At 38.7% G+C, this 20,231-nt stretch overlaps 1 protein-coding gene across 1 annotated transcript in view; it reads right to left on the bottom strand.

Annotated features, from left to right (window-relative positions):
* ppm1lb (protein phosphatase, Mg2+/Mn2+ dependent, 1Lb) overlaps positions 1-20,231 on the bottom strand; it is a 49,446-nt gene that overhangs the window by 8,667 nt on the left and 20,548 nt on the right. Inside the window, exon 2 of the mRNA XM_040130027.1 lies at positions 4,783-4,999. Coding sequence (XP_039985961.1) covers positions 4,783-4,999 — 217 coding nt within the window. The remainder of the gene's footprint in view (positions 1-4,782; positions 5,000-20,231) is intronic.

Raw genomic sequence — 20,231 nt, 5'->3', positions numbered from 1 at the left:
TAATTTAGAACAGGACCAAAAATACACTATGTCCTTATCTGATATGCGAGGATCAGTATCAGATGGAAAAACCGGTAAAGTTTACATAGCTGAAAACAGTCAATGAAAAAGTTTCTTGATCATGGTTTTATTGTGCAGCTAAATACTCAAATGCTTTATTGTGTACACCAGCTTTCTGAAGTGGCTCTTTGGAACCTGTTCTTTAACACACAGTGTTTTGAGTGAGTGAACCAGACAGCGACATGCACAAATAAAGAACAGCCATCGGTTTCAGTTAATGATAATCCTCACTGACAGCAAGTGGATCCAGTTGGGGTTTCAGTATCACAGTACAGAACCAGAGAATTGTTATGTTCCTCTAGCCCGTCTATCAGGGCAAAGTTAAGCTCACTTTTTACATCATGTTGCAGTAGCTTCACGGTGCATTTCCAAAGGTGAATCAAAGGGATCTATTCACTACTGTCAAGTGAATCAGATAATCTGAATTATTTAAGAACTGCTCTGATCTTTCACCATTTAAATAAGAAACCTGGAGTTTGAACCACGTGATGGGAAGGAGTCACTCAGTGTGGAACTAGTTACTATAGTGATTACCCATTAAAGTCAGGAAAAAGAAATAAATTAATACCTTACTATAACTTTCAAAAGTGACAAGTTTGATACCAGTCTGTCTACATAACTGGGGTAGTAAAACCAGTGCTGGCGTCATTATTTGGTGCAACTACAGGTCAAATGGTGTCGTTCCCTGGTCCCCAAACAAAGTGAACTAAAGGAGGAAACACTTCAGAATTTGAACAAACTGTTGCAAACATACTTTGAGTGGACAAACATTTAGTTATAGGGGAATGTAATGTATATTTCTTTTTGAAGTAATCAAACACTTCACAGAGAAAAACAATAGTCTAAACAAAGATTAACATCACTGGAGTCAGAACACGAACCTGAAATGACTCGAAGCAATACAGACACCACTAAAAACGACATCAACTTTCAGCTAAAATCATAACGACGGCAAACAAATGCAAAGTTTCCAAAAGCAACGACAAAATGACTGGTATTTAACAAAATGAAGCTTCACTCTGAAGAGAATTAAATGATGAAAGCTAAAGAAAACAGGTGTGTTTTGAGAACATTCATATTGTCTCCGGCTGTTCAGGAAACAGCCTGATGACCATTTTTTTTTAATACTGATACATTTTCTTGCAAAAAATATCAATAGTTTGGCACCAATACCAGTACTTTCTGTTGTATTACTGAGGCATAAATATTTCTTTCCTTCCAGAAGATATTTGATTTCTAAAATATCCTGATTTCTGGCAGTTCAGCCTTTTGCCAATTTGACATTGAAATGATGCCATGTGTATTCATGTTGCTGTGTTTGTTAAGAGGGCTCAGTCTCTACACTCTCACTGTTTTATGTCTATAAAACAGAAAGCACTTCGTACTGCAGCGAATAAATACACTATACAGTATGTTTAATTCCTGCTTTGTAAAAAAAAATATCCTACATATTTAGAGGTATACTTTTCTCTTCTTGAAGTTTGATGATGGTGCACAAAATATATCAGGGGAACAAAGTGTTTTCCCAGAAATATTTTTGCACAATTTCCATGAACTAATCTCTAAAATCTTCTAAACTCAAACATTCCCATCCTTTATGTCATAAAAAAAATAACCCTTTATGCAAGGTGACATTGCAAACAGTCTGGTCTGTATATTGCTGCTTGCAACAGTAACTACTGAATATTGGACTAAAGTACCACTGGGACCTTTTGTGTGCTTGTGAGGGTGCAAATGTGTGCTGAGAGAGGTTAGTACCAGCAGAATACCACATCGCATTAAGGAGACCGTTTCGTAACAGACTCTAAGCTCCTGGGCATTCCATCAAAGTCCCATCTCCCTTATCTTTCTTTCGAGCTTTTGTTTGCTGATAAACAACAGAGGGATGAACGAACAGGGGGGTAAATCTGATATGCTGTTGTCCTGGGGACTGGGAGCTGAATTGAGAGTGTATCTCTCCATTTTCCCTCTCTCTTCCTTCCCTGCCATCTTAATTTATGCCCCGATTACGACAGAAAGCAGGGAGCTGTGCACCCTAAATGCTGCGATTGTTTAATCAGATACAGGGACAAGAATGCACAACAATTACCTGATCAGCAGACCTCCTCTCCCTGAGATGCTGAAAGAAAGCACATTCAATCTCTGACTGGCTAATGCCAAAACAGGACTAGACAAGACACACGCATTTCTGTTGTAATGGAGCTTGACTGTAGGTTTATCTATAAGCTCAGTGCCAGTTATGCTTGCTGTGCTGTCAAAAAAAAAAAAAAAAAAAAAAAATGGATAATAGATATATAAAGGGATGAGAAGAAGGTATGACACTGGATGAAAACAGGTCAAGTAGCTTAAGAAAAGAAATAGGCAAACGGATCGGGAGGGAAGATTTACTTGGTGGCTGTTTTGAGAGCAACATAGATCAGAGAGCTGATGCTTATCTGCAGCTGGGGAAGCAGCAGAGGAGAGAAGGATAAGGATAAAATGAGACAAAGAGGTCAAGAGCAGGTGAGTGTAACAAGAGGTAATGCAGCTGCAGCATATTACCCTTTTCTGAGAGGTAATAATCAGCTGTTGTCTCCAGACTGGGCGCTCCAGGTCGTGAGATTTTAATTCAATTCAAACAATCAGTGTATCATATGACCCATCATTCTCATGGGGACGAGAAGCCTTCTCAATGGCCCTTTCATACCACTGACCCCCTCAACAACTTACATTTGAGTCACATACAGTATCAGCTGTTTGTGCAGGTTTTCATTTAGGCTACACACTGTTCAGACTCTAAATGTCATCGTGAACTGCTGCTTTCCCTTTCCCCTTGTTTCTTATTTTTACGGAAAATTCCAGTTTATTACATCTTGGGTCTTATTTTTTATAGTTTTGGCCAGAATTTCTATTAGCTGTGATAACAGTGAACTCAAAGTAATGGCAGAGATCTGGGAATACTGTGACGTTGCTGCAACAATTTCAGATGGGGGAAGAAACAGAAGAGGTCAGATGATCTTACAGGTTGCAGACAAGCTAACAGTTTATATCGATTATTGGTCTTGTGGTTAGGTCGTCAATTAATTCAAATCTGGCCTGTGACTTTTGTTGCATCATCAGTGTCATCTTCCCCCCTAATTTCACCTCAGGTTTCTACTGTAATTTATCTGTCTAAAGCCCAAAATGAATGAATGGCCAAAAAAAAAAAAAGTTCATGTTGGTAAAACATGAACTAGGAGGTCGATCTGTAAACTGTGATGGATGTTTAGGTAATAATTTTACCGTTCAGATTAGTTTTATCTTACAAATGAGTTTGGCTTAGCTGGGAGTTTGTTTTGTTGTCGGTTCTGAGATCTCAGCATTTAGCATTTAGCACTATAAATATCTATTGCTATGATAGCAAAAAGTTTGAAACTTTCAACCCAGTTTATATGGAACAAGAATTTCCCTTTAAGGATTGACATTGCTTAATGTCTCCGTCATCATTTACTCCATTAACCAAAAAGATTTCATTGCGTCTCAGTTTCTCCCCTCTTTACTCTGAGTTAGTGTAATCGGGGGCACTGGAAGGAAAACTGACTGTCCACAGGAACACTTCATTCTTGAGGTCGCAGCATGTCAGTACAGTTAGTCCATGTAATCATCTTATAATCTATATTTCAGGTCTTTCTCCCCTGCATGTTCAATAAGCCAATAATGTTCCTGCCATAGAAAAAAATCACTACTGTTAACATTTGGTCTTGGCCTCCTCCAATTTCTTATGCTCCTGCATTTTCTACCTGTAGTATTTGTTAAATGAATAAAGGTGGATGAAAAACCACATGGAGCTCATTACTCTGCTGGACCACTCCATTACTGCTACTAACTTTCTGATGTTTACAAAACCTATTATAAACTTATCTGTCATAATCTTAAAGAACAAAGCTGTGATGGAATCTAGAAGAAGGTCAAAAATGTTTATGAATGTGCTGCATCGTATGATTCTGCTGTGGGACCTTCTGTTCTCTTCCGTCTCTCCCCCAAGATTTCTCTCTTTGCCCTCCCTCGTCTTCCTTTGTTTTGGTTCATGCAGATCGGTCTTTTTCATCAGCCTGTGTATCCACGCTCTCATTCTCCTCACCCTTTGAATGTGGCGCTCTCTGTTTGTCCCTTTCCTTTCTTCCCTTACCCTTTGTCTCAGCCCTTCTACTTTATCACTCTCCCTTCATCACTCTCCCCTGTCGCACAGGGCTCTCGATCCTCTCTACTGTATAGCCCAAACCAGCAAAATGCCCTCCTTCTACACATGCATCCTTCCCTCTGACCCTTCTCCTACCTCTTTAGATCCATCACTCTGTCCCTCTTGCGTCACCCCTCCCTCCCTGCCTCCCTCCAGAGATAATTACTACAAGCCTTGTGAGGATCAGCTTGTATTTAAACAGCTGAATAAGCAAGGCCTGGGGCTGCTGACAGTCACTATTCAACAACAGTCAAGTGAAACAGTGGCGTAGAAAATAATAGTTTGCATGCAGCACTATAGGGTACATTTAAAAACATTACTGCAAACAAATTAGTGCTTTATTAATTAACATTTAGATCCTTACTAATCAATGAACCAGTGTAGCATCTAGTAAGACATAACCAATGCAGGAAATTGCCATACACTTATATATCTAATGTGTATAGTTATGTGTACATGTTTTATACAGTTCAGGGTGATTTTTTCAGGCTGTTGAGGTATGTAACAAACAAATACACACACACCTGCTTCATTGTAAGCGGCAGACAGCTTGTCCAGCATATCTCTGTCCAATGTCAGGATCTGCTGCTTCAGGATGGAAGGATAGGAAAGGTCACTTCTATCCTTTTTGTCGTCTTTCTCCTTGTCTTTTTCTCTGTCTCGCTCTTTGTCCCGTTCATAGGTCAGTAGCTGCTGGCGGAGAGCCTCAGACAGGTGGGCCTTGGCAAAGTCAGCAGCAGCCTGATAATGGAGAGCAGAGGGAGACAGAGGAAGAATTAGATGTGGATAAAAATGTGTTGAGTCAAAAACAACATTAGAGACATAAACCAACATATTCTGACACATTCTCCATGTTGATGAAGTGTTCAAGCGGTTGCCTTGTTCATTTGATACTTATATCACTGTTTCCAAATGGACGGGGCCTGGCTGGTTGGACATCAGAGGTATAATGAAAACCAGTTTTAAAACTCTCTTGATTCCAGCTTCTCAGCAGGATTTTCTGCTTCTCTCTGTTTTGTATGATTGTAAACTGAATGTGTTGAGATTTTGGACTGATGATTATGATAAAACAAGACTCATCTGTATCTGGATACTTTGTCTTGGGCTTTAGGAAATGTCAATAGGCATTAAATATTATTTTTCAACATTTACAAATATTTAGAGAAAAGTTCAAAAACCCTGGTCATTGAGAATGTAGACCTTGCATGCGTATTTGCTTTTATTTTGCGGGGAGTAAGATAAGCAGGCTTTTAGTTTAGCTCAGCATCAACACTGGAAGAAAACAGACAAAGCTAACCTGGCTCTGTCTGAAGGTTAAAAAAAAAAAAATCTGCAAACCAGCACCTTTAAAGCTCATAAATTAACATGTCATCTCCTTTTTGTTTAATCCATACAACACCCAGCAAAGTTAAGTGCTGGAACTATTTCTTGCCGGGGACAGTTAGTTGTCAGGCACTAGCAGCATGAAAGTGAATAAGCAAATTTCCCCAAATGTCTAACTATCTCTATATTTTTGATACAGAATATTTTAATGTAGCAACAATTTATTTAAAATGATCTGATATCTATCTACCTCTCACCAATCTTTGGCAAGTGCTGTACACAGTGGACTACAGTGGTGGCAATAGCCTGCTCGTCCTTTCTGCCTTGCTGAAGCAGACAAATCACAGATAAACAGAGATAATGAAAGAAAAAGTGCACCGCCACAAACACACACAAGCTCACACTCACACCCTGCTATAGGATACAGCTGAGCTGGAGAAAACTGCATCTCACCTCTATCCAGGATAACACCAACATAACCTTTTTTTTTTTTTTTTCCCCCACACATTCCCACTGCTGTTTCAGAGCAAATACTGCCTGCCTACCACTGGCTCAGTGCCAAACTGGCGAGACAAACCAGTCCAAGGTCATGAAGTTCAAAAAAGTTCCAAGTATAAATGTCACATAATGTTCTGCTGACATGCAACTGATTTGCAGTGTCCTAGATTTATCTGGCTCATATTTCCTACATGCTTTCACTTGTACAAAGTCCAACACCTGCAGTAATTAAACAGCCCTGGATTTACAAAACAAAATGAGCCATTCAAGGCTGAAGGAGAGAAAAAGGTAGCAATTTCCAAGCACTGAATATAATGATTTGAAGCCCTATGACAGAGACTCATAGATGAAGCCCATGTCTCAAGTGCTCATACCCTGTTCCCATTTAGCTCTCTCTCCTATCTATACCTCCCTCTCTTTCTCTCGCCATCTCTCTCATTCTGCTCAGGGAAACTGCTTTCAAGGACTCAGATAGCCCTGTCTTCTCTGTTTTTCTCCACATACATGAAAACAAGTAATCTATTCTTCGCTTGTTATATCTCATCAGTGTTGTTAAAGCTTTCGTCTGCAAGCTCTGTCACTCTTCTGTTATCTTCTCCACTGACACTCAAACACTTCCAATGTTTTTCTTTTGTGGATGTGTATGAGTCTGTCCGTCTTTCTCTAATTTTCCATTTCCCACAGTCCCTTCTCTCTGCTTCCATGGTGATGTTCAGTCCACAATCATCATGGATCTTTTCTACAGCCCTTTCTGACACTCTCCTTTCTCTTGTCTGAAGACTATCGCCACTGACATACTTTCAACCTGCAGTTACCAAACAGAGAGCAGGAGTCATAAACTCAGTTCAAATGTCATAAATAGAGCAGGAAGTATTTTGTCAGCTTGGGTATTACTGTGCCAATTACAAAGCAGTTAAATTGTCTGCCTGTCAGTGCTTAACAAAACACAAGGCTCAAAAACCCTTTTTCTAGCTACAGTCCTTTAACTATTTTACTGTACATGTATATACCAATCAGTCTCTGAGACAGTGTGAGTGCACATGTGTCTAAGCTTGGGAACAACAGACAGCCTTGACAGAATGGGAAGTGGAGGCCAAGTCTTGATTATCTGACCATCTAACCTGCTGGCTAACCAGATCAACACATCAAACACCTGGCTGCAGCATCTGCACCAGCTTAGAAGATGAAAGAAGGGAAGGGAGGATGAGGGAGGGATAACAGGGATGGATGGGGATGAAGACTGTGGGATAGAGGGATGGAGACAAGATTGCAAGGATCAAGGGACAGTAATACAGGAGGGAACAAAATGGAGGATGAGAGTAGCATTTAAGAGCACCATCTAAGAGCACAATGGAGGAATGCAGGGAGAGATAAAGAATGATAGGGTAGAACCAGTATAAATGGATTATACAAGGCTGGCAAAAGAGACATGCAGAGGGGTCAAAGTAGCAGGGGTCAAGAACTAAGACTCTTTGCTATCCAATGCACAGAAATAGAGAAAGTAAAAATGTGAAACTGAAAATACAGTGAAGAGGAGATTAAGATGATGAGATTACATTGTCATGAGGAAAAAATAGAGAATGTTTGTGAACAAACAGTATGAAGGCCTGTTTGAGAGAGAAAAGTTCTAACAATCTGCAACAAGGCAGGGTTAAAGGTGCACTGTAGAGTTTTCTTTTCAAAACACAAAAGTTATTTTTTACATTCAGCGTTAGTCATCAACACACATTGTGAGGTCTAACAAAGGTCCTTCCTGATAAAACATTTGCAAATCATTCAGTGTTTACCATGTCTTCTTTCCTGCCTTTGTTGGTGCACTGCTGCATTTTTTGGTGTGCTACCAATTTTGGATCATCGAAATGGCGTGAAAACAACGGCATGGTGCAAATTGCGTTGCCTGCATGCTCGAGTGTCTTCTGTACAGTACAAACAAAACAGGGACCCACTCATAGAAACATTGCTTCATATCAATTACTGGTGATCAAAAACTCCAGTGTACCTTTAACTACTGTATCACCATAATAAAATGTCATGAAAAAATGACACTTGATGCAAGAAAGTTGAAAGACGTATGTACTTTATGTCTCACCTACAGGTAGCCATACTGCAAAATAAATAGTCCAATATTTACTCACTTTTTAGCTGTGTTTTGGTCTCCACCAACTCACGTCGAATATATGTTTTTAGTTGCTAAATGCTCCACCATGTTCACCAGGTAGTCCCTAACTTTTTCTGTATGCCACTTGGTATTCTACTTTAGGTGCAGTGCTTTTTTGCTGCAGCTGGAAACAAAGTTGAGGACAGTGATATTGAACCAAAACAGTGAAGTTGCAGGGCATAAAACCAAAACAATGAGCTGAAAGATGCTTAAATGGTCCATAAAGCTAAGGGGAAATGCAGAGTTGGATGATTATTCTCTGAGTTTGTCCCAATGAGCACCCACTCTCACATTACATATAGTTATTTGATACATTGTTAATAATAAAAAAAATGTATTGACTAATAGTCCTGTAAACAAAAATCATTTTCATTAATGATTTATCCATTGATTGTTTTTGAGATTAATCAGTTGATTGTTTAGTTTATAAAATGTAAGAAAATAATGAAAAATGCTAAGTCAAAGTCTACAAATTGGCTTTTTTTTTTGTCTGTGAAATATTCCAAAACCCAAATATATTCAATTTAAAATAATGCATAAAAAACTGTGAAGGTGGAACTAGCCAGACATTTTTTGCTTGATAAATATCAAAATCTCTGCATCAACTCATTGATTTATCAACCAATAATTTCAGAGCTTATTACGAAAAGACAAAACAGATTTTTTTGTATTGTGACTCCTAGTCCCAACACAAGAGAGTTTGCTCAGAGTGCAATCAGTCATGGCTGCGCAGAGCGTCACATTGAGTTCTCCTTCACACCAGACCTCATTTGCACCACACATGCAAGTGCAGACGCTTGTTTGCACATAAAATAAGTACACAACCCCACACACACAAACCTTCCTATCTCAAAAGGGCCACCTACACAATTTCACCCTTTGCATCGTCTATCCCGTTACCCAAACACTCCCTCCTGACTGCTAACTGTGAGCCACGCAGATGCAGTCCAACAGAAATAGTCAAGCCTTTTAAACACTTCCATCCATCACATCGCCAGGCCGGCAGAAATGAGGAAAGTCATCCGAGTTTTCCTTTAGAATCACCCTGAGGGAGTTTCATAACCGAAGGAGAAAAATCTCTTTCTGCTGTCTCTCTGACAGATCAAACGGGCAGATGGAGAGAAGAAGAAAAAGGGGAACAAAGGGGGGGAGACTGAGGAGTGTAAAAACCATCATTAGCATCACTCAAGCACATCATTAAAGAAAGAGAGAGAGAAAGACAGACTCCAATTTAAGACAGAGCCTGAGATAAGTGACAGAAAACCATCAAAGCAATGAAATACAGAGAAGGCAGTGGATACTAGAGAAGATGGAGTCTGGAGGAACAGCATTTCAAAATAATTCCCTTTGTTGTTTTGATTTCCAGTTCACAAGTCTTAAATTACAATCACAAAATCCATCACTGAGGAGATTACATTTGCCAGTTTCCAATCCCAGTGTAGTATGCATTAATTGCATAATGCTGTGTGCTTTATGCTACAAGCAATAAAAAGGATATCATTTATCTTAAACTAACTGAGAAAAATTAAAACAAATACATGCATGACTAAAGGCAGGAAAGAAGGCTGATGCCTTACAGTACGTTCTCTGTGGAGGTGTAGTATGTTTCTCCACAGGATGACATTGCAGAGCTCAGTGTGTCCACAGGGCCGAGGAGAGTGTGATCATAGAGCCATAATTTCATTAACTCACACCTGAGCTTTGTATGTGTTGAAGCTATGCCAAGTACAGGTCATGGGTGGGAGTGTGTGCCTGTGTTAGGTTGGTAGGACGTTGTCATTGTATCCTAAATAGAAGCCGAGGGATGTGAATGAAGACAAAACAACACTGGGGTTAAGTACACATGAACCCATAAGCACATACACAATCATCGTTTGGAATGTTGAGACTGAAAGTTAAATTTTGACCTTGGAAAAAGCAAAACTATTTCACCTCAAGGTCGATTTAGTAAGTGTTTGAGCTCAGCTTTTAAGACAACAAAGACAAAAAGTCCTTAAAGTGCTCAGAAAGAGAGACCACTTTTCCATTCGTGGTGTCAGACTTTGACCCCACTGTAAATTTGACCATTTATAATACCATGGCAGCTGGACAAACTCAATCTGATGAAGAGGACTGTGTTATACAATGAACAGCTCTAGAATAGCTACTAAATGGACCTCATGTTGAGAATATCTTATCAACTACCTTTTATGTGTGCTGAAAAGGTGAAACCTTGTTAGTGGACGTTGAGGTTAAGGTTTTTTTGATCCTAGTGTTTCAACAGCCTTGATGTGAGTCTTTTCTTTTATTAGAAAAAAAGAATCAACCAGTAAGGAAGGGTTTTAAAAAGCAAGTAAAACAGCAAGTAAATACATTTGCTAAAATCAAGTTCAATTTTCATGACTTCATGACACTTTTTCTGCCTGGTTGTAAAACACTGACTTATTTCTAGAACAGTCCTCAGACAAGTGCATCTACACTGGAAAACAATTTGTAGATCTGTGTCACTTGTTTTTAGAAAAACTATTATAAAGAAACTGAGCAAACTCTGTTGGCTCATGAAAACAGAGATGTGGCAGAAAGATCTGGAAAAAGCTTGTAAATGGACCTTAATTAATTTTTTTTTTTTTTTTGGTCAAATAACCTGATCAGGTTCTTTTGTTTACTATTTAGTCTTGAGATCTTGTTTTTCTAATATTACAAGGAAAGAAATCAACCAACTGACATTTTTATCCAATTCTGTTTGTTTTGTTTAGTTGTGCTGGTACAAATGACCTGTTACGTTAACCCCAGCACACTGACCTTGGTGTTTTTAAAACAATCAGTGTGGATTAATGTGCATTGCAACATGTAAATACAGAGTTAAAATCATATATGAATAAATAAATCAGTACATTTTCTTAAATCAAGTGTCATTTACATGATAATGGCAGAGTCATCTCACTTATTCTACCTGGTTTTAAAATACTGACTCTTAAAATTTGCTGATAGGTTTCATTTGTTTTTAGAAAAATGTTTGTAAAGTTGAGTATTGCTCCTCAATCATTTGCTTTCTGTGCTGTGTGAGCCTGGAGCCAGATTGGAAGTGTTTGTGTGGCAGAAAACCACCATTTTTGTGTTGAAAATACCCTCTCGTGCCGAAACACACACATTTTACCCAGGCATCCCAAAACTATTTTGCTCTCCCAGCCATTAAATCTCACCGAAAACCACAACAAACATTTTGGGCACATATAGGCTCAGGGATAGAGAGCAGGGGCGGGGCCGTGGTGGTGGTACAAAGCTGAACTTCAAGTCTCCCCTTAGTTGCCAACAGAGCTCACAGACACATACACAAACACACATCACCACAACAGCTCAAGAAACACTCAAACTTAAACCACCTTGAGCAATATTCATATTCAAATACCAGTGATGTCTCAGAGGGTATAAGTAATGACCAACACTGTGCTGCATGGCTGACAGTGTAAAGAGGGACAGAAATGGCTTCTGTAAAGTGAACGGTGACGATTTCAGAAGTGAAAGGCAGAGCTATAAAAGTGGATCAGGGCTGGAAAGTTGAATAGAAGTCCATTAAAAGTGGCAGGAAATGCTTCAGTGCCTTCAGCCTTCAGCCTTCAGAAAGAGAGAGAGAGAGAGAGAGAGAGAGAGAGAGAGAGAGAGAGAGAGAGAGAGAGAGAGAGAGAGAGAGAGCTCAACATGAAATACTGCCTCTTGGCTAAACAGAGTCAGTCCCAGCTCTTTTCTCTCTCTGACTGTGAAAGATTGAGAGGTGCAAGACTGGTGTGATAAGAACATCTGGTAACCATGGTTACGGCTGCCAAAGCCTCCGTTTGGCTGAACATCTGTCCTACCTCAGCAGACGTCTCATTCCAAGTCCCCTCAAACTTGCAGCAATACACAAGGACCTGCCCCCGAGGACAACAGACTGCAGGTTGTTGGCTCTTTCAGGTGCCAATAAAGCAGATTTTACAGCAAAGGTGACTGTCTAGCGACTCCACATCTACCACTGTAAAACACACACAGACAGGTACACACTCACACTCAGTCACACAAACACAGACAGATCTTGCAACTCTTTACTCATGAAGTTAAGGGAACTATTATGGACTGTGATTTGCATTCAGGTAGTGAACAGACTCACAGCAATCAGTCTGTCTCTCCACTCGCAATACACACAACTTTGAGTAAGATCTCACCTGTGTGTCCTTCCTGCGACCTAAACAGTCTATAAGAATGAGGCCGTCTGGTTGATCCATAGCTTCCTATAGCATAACCTCGTGGTAAGAGCACCCTGTCAGTGTCTGTGGCTTGGACACCGGCTCAGTGATAGACTGATGTTTAGCGTATAGAAAGGGGTCTCATCATCATTTCGATGGCTCCGTGATGCCAGACCATGATTCATTTAACTGCTGAAGCGTGCAGAGATTTGTGTGACCTGTATTACAGCCTGACCAATACTGGATATTTGCTGATGATACTGATATTGATATTAGAGGGTTTAAACATCAGGTCACGATATCAGCTGATAGTCATAAATGTTTTTGATAAGGATCCCTTAAATACGTTTTTTAAAATTTACTGAGTAAGAAATTTTGTATGTATTTACGTACCACTAATTTTCAGACATTAGTTGACAATCTTAGTAATTCAGCAAAGGCTCTGACCCTCAGCTATAACTTCCCTAGTGAAAAGCAGACATGTTTAAACCTTAAACAATCTTAAATCAAAGTCCACTTACTATCTTTCTCCAGAGCTTTCAACAGCATCTCTCAGCCTTCATCAGTGAATGATGTTTGCTTAGTTGTCATGGAACCAAAATATTTCACTTTTCACTAAAAGCTGTCAGCTAAGTAGCTTTGAAGTTCTTAGAAGGTGTTTTTTTTTTTTGTCAGACGCAAGCAGTTTCCTCTTACTTCCAGTCTTGGTGCTAAGCTAGGCTAAACACCCCTTGGACTTAAGTCACTCCTAGGCAATAGAATAAATTTTAATAAAACTGATATTGAGTAAGCATAAGACAATGAAGAAGTGTAATTGGCAAAATGTTGGGCTGTTTTTGCTATCTTCCAACTGCCCGGACTCTCTTCAGCTGCAACCCGGGATAAGAACTTTAAACCTACGTTTCACAAATGCAACAACTAAAATTTGTTTAGCAATAGAATAATTGCAACCATTCATTTACAATGGTTAGCAGTGACAATGGAGAATGTTTGTGACTATTGTTCATTTACTCTGACTTTTACTGACTTGGTTACAGACAGGGATAAGAATCTAATCATTTACTAGCAACCTGGTTCGAGTCCAGCTGAATACCTTTGTTTCACGTCTTCTTGTAATCTGCTGTAGAATGTGAGACAATAGCTGGCAGTTTATTATGAACACCTGGCTAAAACCTAATGCAGTCTAATAAAACAGTTCTGCAATAAATCCTACCTTCATGACAGTTTCAATATTCAGTTTTTGTTGAATCTGTGTTAAAGAGTATAGAGTAAAGAGAGTATCAACTGTATCAATGAGGGTAGACTTAGACACACCTCTTTGTCTAACGCAATACAGTTCAACAGCACCACAAATTGCATCCTCCAAAATTATAAGTAGTATAAGTAGTAAATTTTACAAGTAAATGAGCACCTTATGATGAAATCAACACTTAAGGGACCCACAAACCCTTCACACTGTTACTAGTCTGTTTGGTTGTGATGAGCTTACGTTGATAAAGACAAATTTGCATCTCTTTACGTGCATTTTTTAAAATTACTTATCAGCCAAGATATTCGCAAATACGGATCTGTGGCTACGTAAAATCAGCCATTAATATCTACCTGCATCAGCTTCTATGTGCAAGTAACACTGTTTTCCTTCTATATTATCCCAATAACGGCAAGAGAATTGCTGCCACTTCTACAGCAAAAGAAAAAAAGATCATTGTAAATGTTAAGTGGTAAAAAGATACAGACGGGCTGATGCTCAATAATCTCCAGCATGGCAGTAAATAACATTCACACTTCCATCTTGCTGCCCCCCCCCCTTTTTTTTTCTTTTTAATATCATATATGATACACTGTTCACATTACACACACACAAACAGCTGCCACAGTGTAAATGTGGTTCCTATGAAATGTAATGCTAGTCTTTAAGCACTACAGCCCTAGAATTTCTTGGATAATAATCTATGTAGATCTGAGTGTTAAGCAGCAGTGTTGAGGAGGTATAGCCTCGTTCTGTGTGCGCATGTGCCAATATTTGTGTGTTCCAAATTTCTTGGAAGTGTGCGACTGAATAAAAAAAACACACAGACACACCCACACACTGGTTGAGCTTACAAACACTTAAAAGCTTCATTTATATGCTTTTGTCTTACAGCTGCTTTGCACAGAATAAAGACAGTTATTTTCTTTTTTTGCTAAGCATGAGTTCTTTCATTACTTCCATCTTGTGGGAATTAATAACCACAACAGATTAAACCACAAAGAACATGACTGACCACAACAAGCACTGGAGTTAGGTTTTATGAAGTGTCAGTTTGGATGGAAAGCTCATTTCTGGAGCTCTCGCTCTAAAAAGAATCAAAGAGGTTTCCTGCAAAGCAACACTTCAGCCATGATTAGGGGTATATAGGCTGGAACATGGCGTTCCTGTGAGAAGGTGGTGGTGTTTTCACGTTGTGATCTCAGCACTGACAATGCTCTGGATACTTTCCTCATCATACACCCCCAGCAAGTCTATACTTACCAACAGCTACCAACAGTAGCCCATAATCCCACGCCTTTACTACGGCTGCACAAAAACAAATGATGATTCTGAATATTACACATTTTTAGTATATTACTGAGCAAAGGTGACTTACCACGAGTCTCCTCTTTCAAGTCACCTTAAGAAAATTATAGACTCTTATCATCACTGGAAAAGGGGACGAGAGGACTGCAGAAACAAAAGAAATTATGTCCCCAAGTTGCAGGGTCAAGATTTCCTGTGCTCATTTGAGCTTCTGTCTTTGAGGCAGGCAAAATTGATTACTTATTGTTTAGTGCAAACCAAGGAATTCTTATTAATACAACAGCATAGTTCTGATTATGTTATGTCACATAAGTTTACTGATCAGTGGAGAGCTGCATGAAAAAAAAAAAATCGATTAATTGATTAGTCAAGCTTTTTGGACAATCAGTTAATTGTTTAGGTTTTGTTTTTTGTTTTTTTTTTAAAACCAAAATCAAAACATATGGCACAACTCAACTCAACCAGCCAGCGAATACACTTCCTACAAAACGTATTTGTTGTTGCAGTTTAGTTGTATAGAAGCGTAATTTCTAGGAGACAGGGTTGCTTATCTAGTAGACCAAGCTGTATTTACCTTACCAAAGACATTCAGTCATCTTGTCCTCATCAGGGTCAGGAAATTTACAAATTTCTGTTGCCATTAAGAGATTAATGGACTGAACATTTCATAGTTCAAGCTTCTCAAATGTATGGATTTGCTGCTTTTCCTTGTCTTAAATTATACTGCACTGAACATGTTTTGAGTTTAAAGTAGACAAACTAATCAAAGCAAACAAGCAACCAAATGATTGATTGATTAAGCCACAAAATAATCAGATTAACTAATTAGTTATTTATGAGTTGCAACCCTGATCAATTACCATCCCTGAGATTGCCAAGGGTGGCATGGGAAAGAAGGATTCTATGAAATTGTCACAATCAAGATCTTAGTGTTAAAATAATTAGTCAAGTAACTGATTAGTTGATCATCAAAAACTAATCAAATCATTTATCAGGCAAAAATGACAACAAAAACAAACAAACAAAAAACCAGTTATAGTTTGTCAGCTCTGATGATTTGATGCTTTTCTTCTGTTGATTGGAAAAAACAAGCAATATGATGACATTGACTTGGGCCAAAGGAAATTGTGATGGGAATTTTTTCACAATCAGACATTTATTGAGAAAATAATCTCCAGATTAAGTGACAATGTTGGTTGCAGCCTCTAAAATATGATGATTTGCTGATTTTCTCTGGTTTATGGTCATTCCTTGGGTTAATTTTCCTGAATTTTTATGTACAAAACAGCTACTTATTAGTCGAAAAAAAGCCATAAACAGATTAATTGTTAATGACAATTATCCTTGTAGCACTTAGGGGTAATAATAATATATTGAACTAGAATGGCATTTAGTAGAGCGCATACCAACGCCAAGGACAAATAACCCTACACTTCAGTCAGTATTAGAAAAAGAAAAAGAAAAAGGAAGTAGTCTGATAACAAAGGATTTATTTGTCATAAAACATGTTAGGTCGTTAATAGTAGACACGAAAGGCAACAGGTGTTAGCATTCCTGAATGCTGCTGGCTGCCTTATGTTATAATGTTAAGGGAGATGATAAAAAAAATTGCTGGATCCACGCCTTTAACCGGATCCACAACAAAAGTTAATGGGTTCTTCCCTTGTCCATGCCCCATCCCTCCACCAAGTTTGGAGTAAATTGGTTGAGTACTTTTTGCGTAATCCTGCTGAAAAATAAACAAACAAACAGACACTGATGAAAACATAACTTCCTTGGCGGAGGTAACAAAACTACAATTATGACAATCAGTATAAAGAATCAATATGGACTCACTGACAGGTAGACAGAAAATTGATAACGTCTGAATACTGCCAATCCCTAGCAAAAAAAACAGTTACATTTGATGCTTATCATACAGAATTACGACAGGAGGCAAACTAAATTATTGCACATTTGCAATTTTCTTAAATGAACAGATGTAAGGACAGAATGATGACTAACTGTTCAGGACCCAGAGGGTTTGGCTAAGCACTTCTCAAATATCCATCGGCTCACAGATGTCCTTGTGTTGAGGACAGAGCCAGCACTACTAAATGTATGTTTCTGAAATATATTTGTACATCTTAAAAGATTTATAAAGACTCCTGAGGGCTAGAAAATGTACTTTTGAATCAGGATACTAAAAAGTGCTGATGTATAGCTTGAAGGAAGTGAAGAGAAGAGAAACTAATCAAATATAGATGCTTGATGTCTCCATAGGATTGTCCTTTGGCATCTATTAGAATTTCACTTGGCCTTCAGACCCCAGCACCTAACTCTGCTCTATTTATAAACACAGCCCTGCATGATTTCACTGCGTGGGTGGAATATCCTGCTGACATTTACTTGTCTTCATTCTCCCCTTTGCTTTGCAAGACAGGAAAAATCTGGGGAGGTTTATTTATATTACACTATAACTGATGTTTAGGGATCCTTGTTTCATCTTCTCTTGGGCCAAGAGGTCGAAGAGTACCTGAAGGCTGGCTAACAAGTCAATATTACGTACTACTGTCTCTCCAAATTTAAGCAAAATTTCTGTGGTGCACAATTCATTGGTCACATTTTTCATTTCGGAATGAATGGCAACTTAATCTTACCAAAATCTGTCAAGGCGTTAGCTTTAAAATGTATGAGACTGTTGAGTACAAAAAGCTGGCATCTAAGGTGTGATCAGATTCATAGTCTTCTTGACTTTTTCACATTTTGCCAGGTTTAGACTATAGTATTAAGCAAATTCTTCTACGACTGGTTATGTTTGCACAACATTTAACATTTGAAAAATTTTAGCCTGATAATCAGACTGACTTATGAGGTGTGGCTATTAAATAATGGGGCTAATGCTGGTTCAATTTACACAAGCCCAGCTTCATTATTTAATAGCCACACCTCATATTTCATTTCACTTTACTGGTTTTGTTCCCTTACAAAAGTTTTTGATACTGGTGTCACTGTGATACTTGGGTTACTCTACTGATACCAAAACAGTACTTCATTTCCATACTTTGACATATATAAACATGCTTTTTTCTTTTTTTCTTTTATTTTACAAAATCTTTTTTCATCTTACAAAAACAAGCCATTCAGAGATGTGCACAGCGATCAGAGATCTGGATCCAGGCTAGAGAAGTTTGGTTTCTTCCGTAAATTGAGGGAAAAAGGTTTTTTATAGAACTCATTTTTATATTTGTAAAAGTAAGTTATCTAAAAAAAACTGCTTTGGCAGCTATACAGAAACCATTTTGCCTCTAGCATCTAAAAATTTCAAGCAAAACATAATCTAGCAACTTGAATCGGATTTAAAGGACAGGTTCACATTTTTTTAAGCTTGACTTAATACAATACTCACATGCCCATGTAATCATTCCTCATGTTCATATTGGCTGTAAAAGATCCCTCACAAATGCAAATTCCAATTAATATGATGGGGCAATCTGATTTACAATTTTTATTACAAAAAGTAATAAAAGTAAGTAAAAAGTACTGCCTCCAGACAGTATTTTTGTTTTTTGCTGAGCTTCAGTGGAGGGATTTGACTATGGACTTGATTTTTCTAATTCAGACCTTGGAAGCCTCATACTAGCTTCAGGTGAACTTTAGAAGTCATTTTTAACTAAGAACGCAGACTGTAGATGTTCACCAATCTATTCCATAGAGGATCTTTTCACAGCCAGACAGAGAGAACAATTACAGACAACAATAATATTTTCAATGTAAATATGAATGTGAGTATGGTTTTAAGACAGACTTGAAAAAAAATGTAAATTTTTCCTTTGATTCACATGATTTTTTTCAATAGCTGGATGATATTTGGCACCTAATCTAGTTGCTTTTTTTTTTTAAAGGGTTTATAACACTGGTGTTTCACTGTCTCTTATTTCACTGTACTGTCACACACTGATCTTATTTTATCCATGTGCTTGGAACAAACAGCAGGATGTAATACAGTGACAGAGTTGTGAAGACAGCAGGCAAAAGTTTCTAAAAGAGTGAGTGTTCCTTTCCCTTTTTTGAATGTGGGGCACAAAAAGCCTAGAGGAGAAGAGCTAAGTAAATGTCAGCTATGCCTCTCTTTCTCTCTCTGACACACACACACACACACACACACACACACACACACACACACACACACACACACACACACACACACACACACACACACACACACACACACACACACACACACACACACACACACACACACACAGACACACACACACACACCTCAATCTTACACCCTCCCAATTGCTCATGCACTCCAGGGCCTATAATCTCCCCCTGCGCCCACACACAGATCACAAACACACATATACACAAACACTTGGCAAGTGTTCTTATTTGTATTCCTGCGATCTGGAGCCTGCATTCTCTGGCAGACAGTGATATATCAATTGCATGAATATTCATACACCAGTCAGGGTGGCAAATAGGGCTGTAGTCAACCAGAGAAAATCTTGGTCGACTGAAATCGTACCAAGTCTTTAATCAATCCTTTGCTCACAAGGGGAAAAGGAAAAAAAAATCTGCATGTTATCTCCAGATTAACTAAATCGGCCAAAGAGCACTGAGTGCACTCTACCTGGTAGTCTTATTAGCCTAAATGACTAAATAATAATAATAAACATAAAAAGATAGTATGCAGCATAACATATTGAAATATGTCAATTCTGATATGTTCATACTCAAAGCCTCAAGCGTTAAACATGAAAATTGAAAAAGGATCCTAACGCAGATAAATTTGCCTACCGTCTTTAAATGATATGCCAGGTTGGTTGCTGAGCTGTGATATGCAAACAGCTGTTTGCAAAGTTTACACTTGACTTTTTGGTGATCCATTCTGATAAAATGCAGCCAAACTGACAACTTCTTTGACTCGGTGTCAATTAGTTTGTTGCCGACGGGTAAACGTCAGTAAATGTTCGGTAAACATTAAATAAGAGACCTAGCAGTCTCCATTAGGTTGGGATAGTTCAAAGTTCTGAAAACTGGGGGGTGTTTTCACAGGTAGTCTGTCCCTCCCTCCACCAAAAAGTCTGGATCATGGATGTAGGGAGCTTTTCACCCTATGAAAGTAACACTGGCGATTGTCGAAACCAATGAGAATTTGTTTGAACGAGAGCATATCGACCAACCACTCAACCAGTCGACCTGGAGGCTAGAGCCCTAGTGGCAAGCCTCACCAGCCCCCTCCCTTCTTGC

This window comes from Xiphias gladius, chromosome 7 (genome assembly GCF_016859285.1).
Source record: "Xiphias gladius isolate SHS-SW01 ecotype Sanya breed wild chromosome 7, ASM1685928v1, whole genome shotgun sequence".
NCBI classification, from domain to species: domain Eukaryota; kingdom Metazoa; phylum Chordata; class Actinopteri; order Istiophoriformes; family Xiphiidae; genus Xiphias; species Xiphias gladius.
This window is presented reverse-complemented; position numbering and strand designations above follow the sequence as displayed.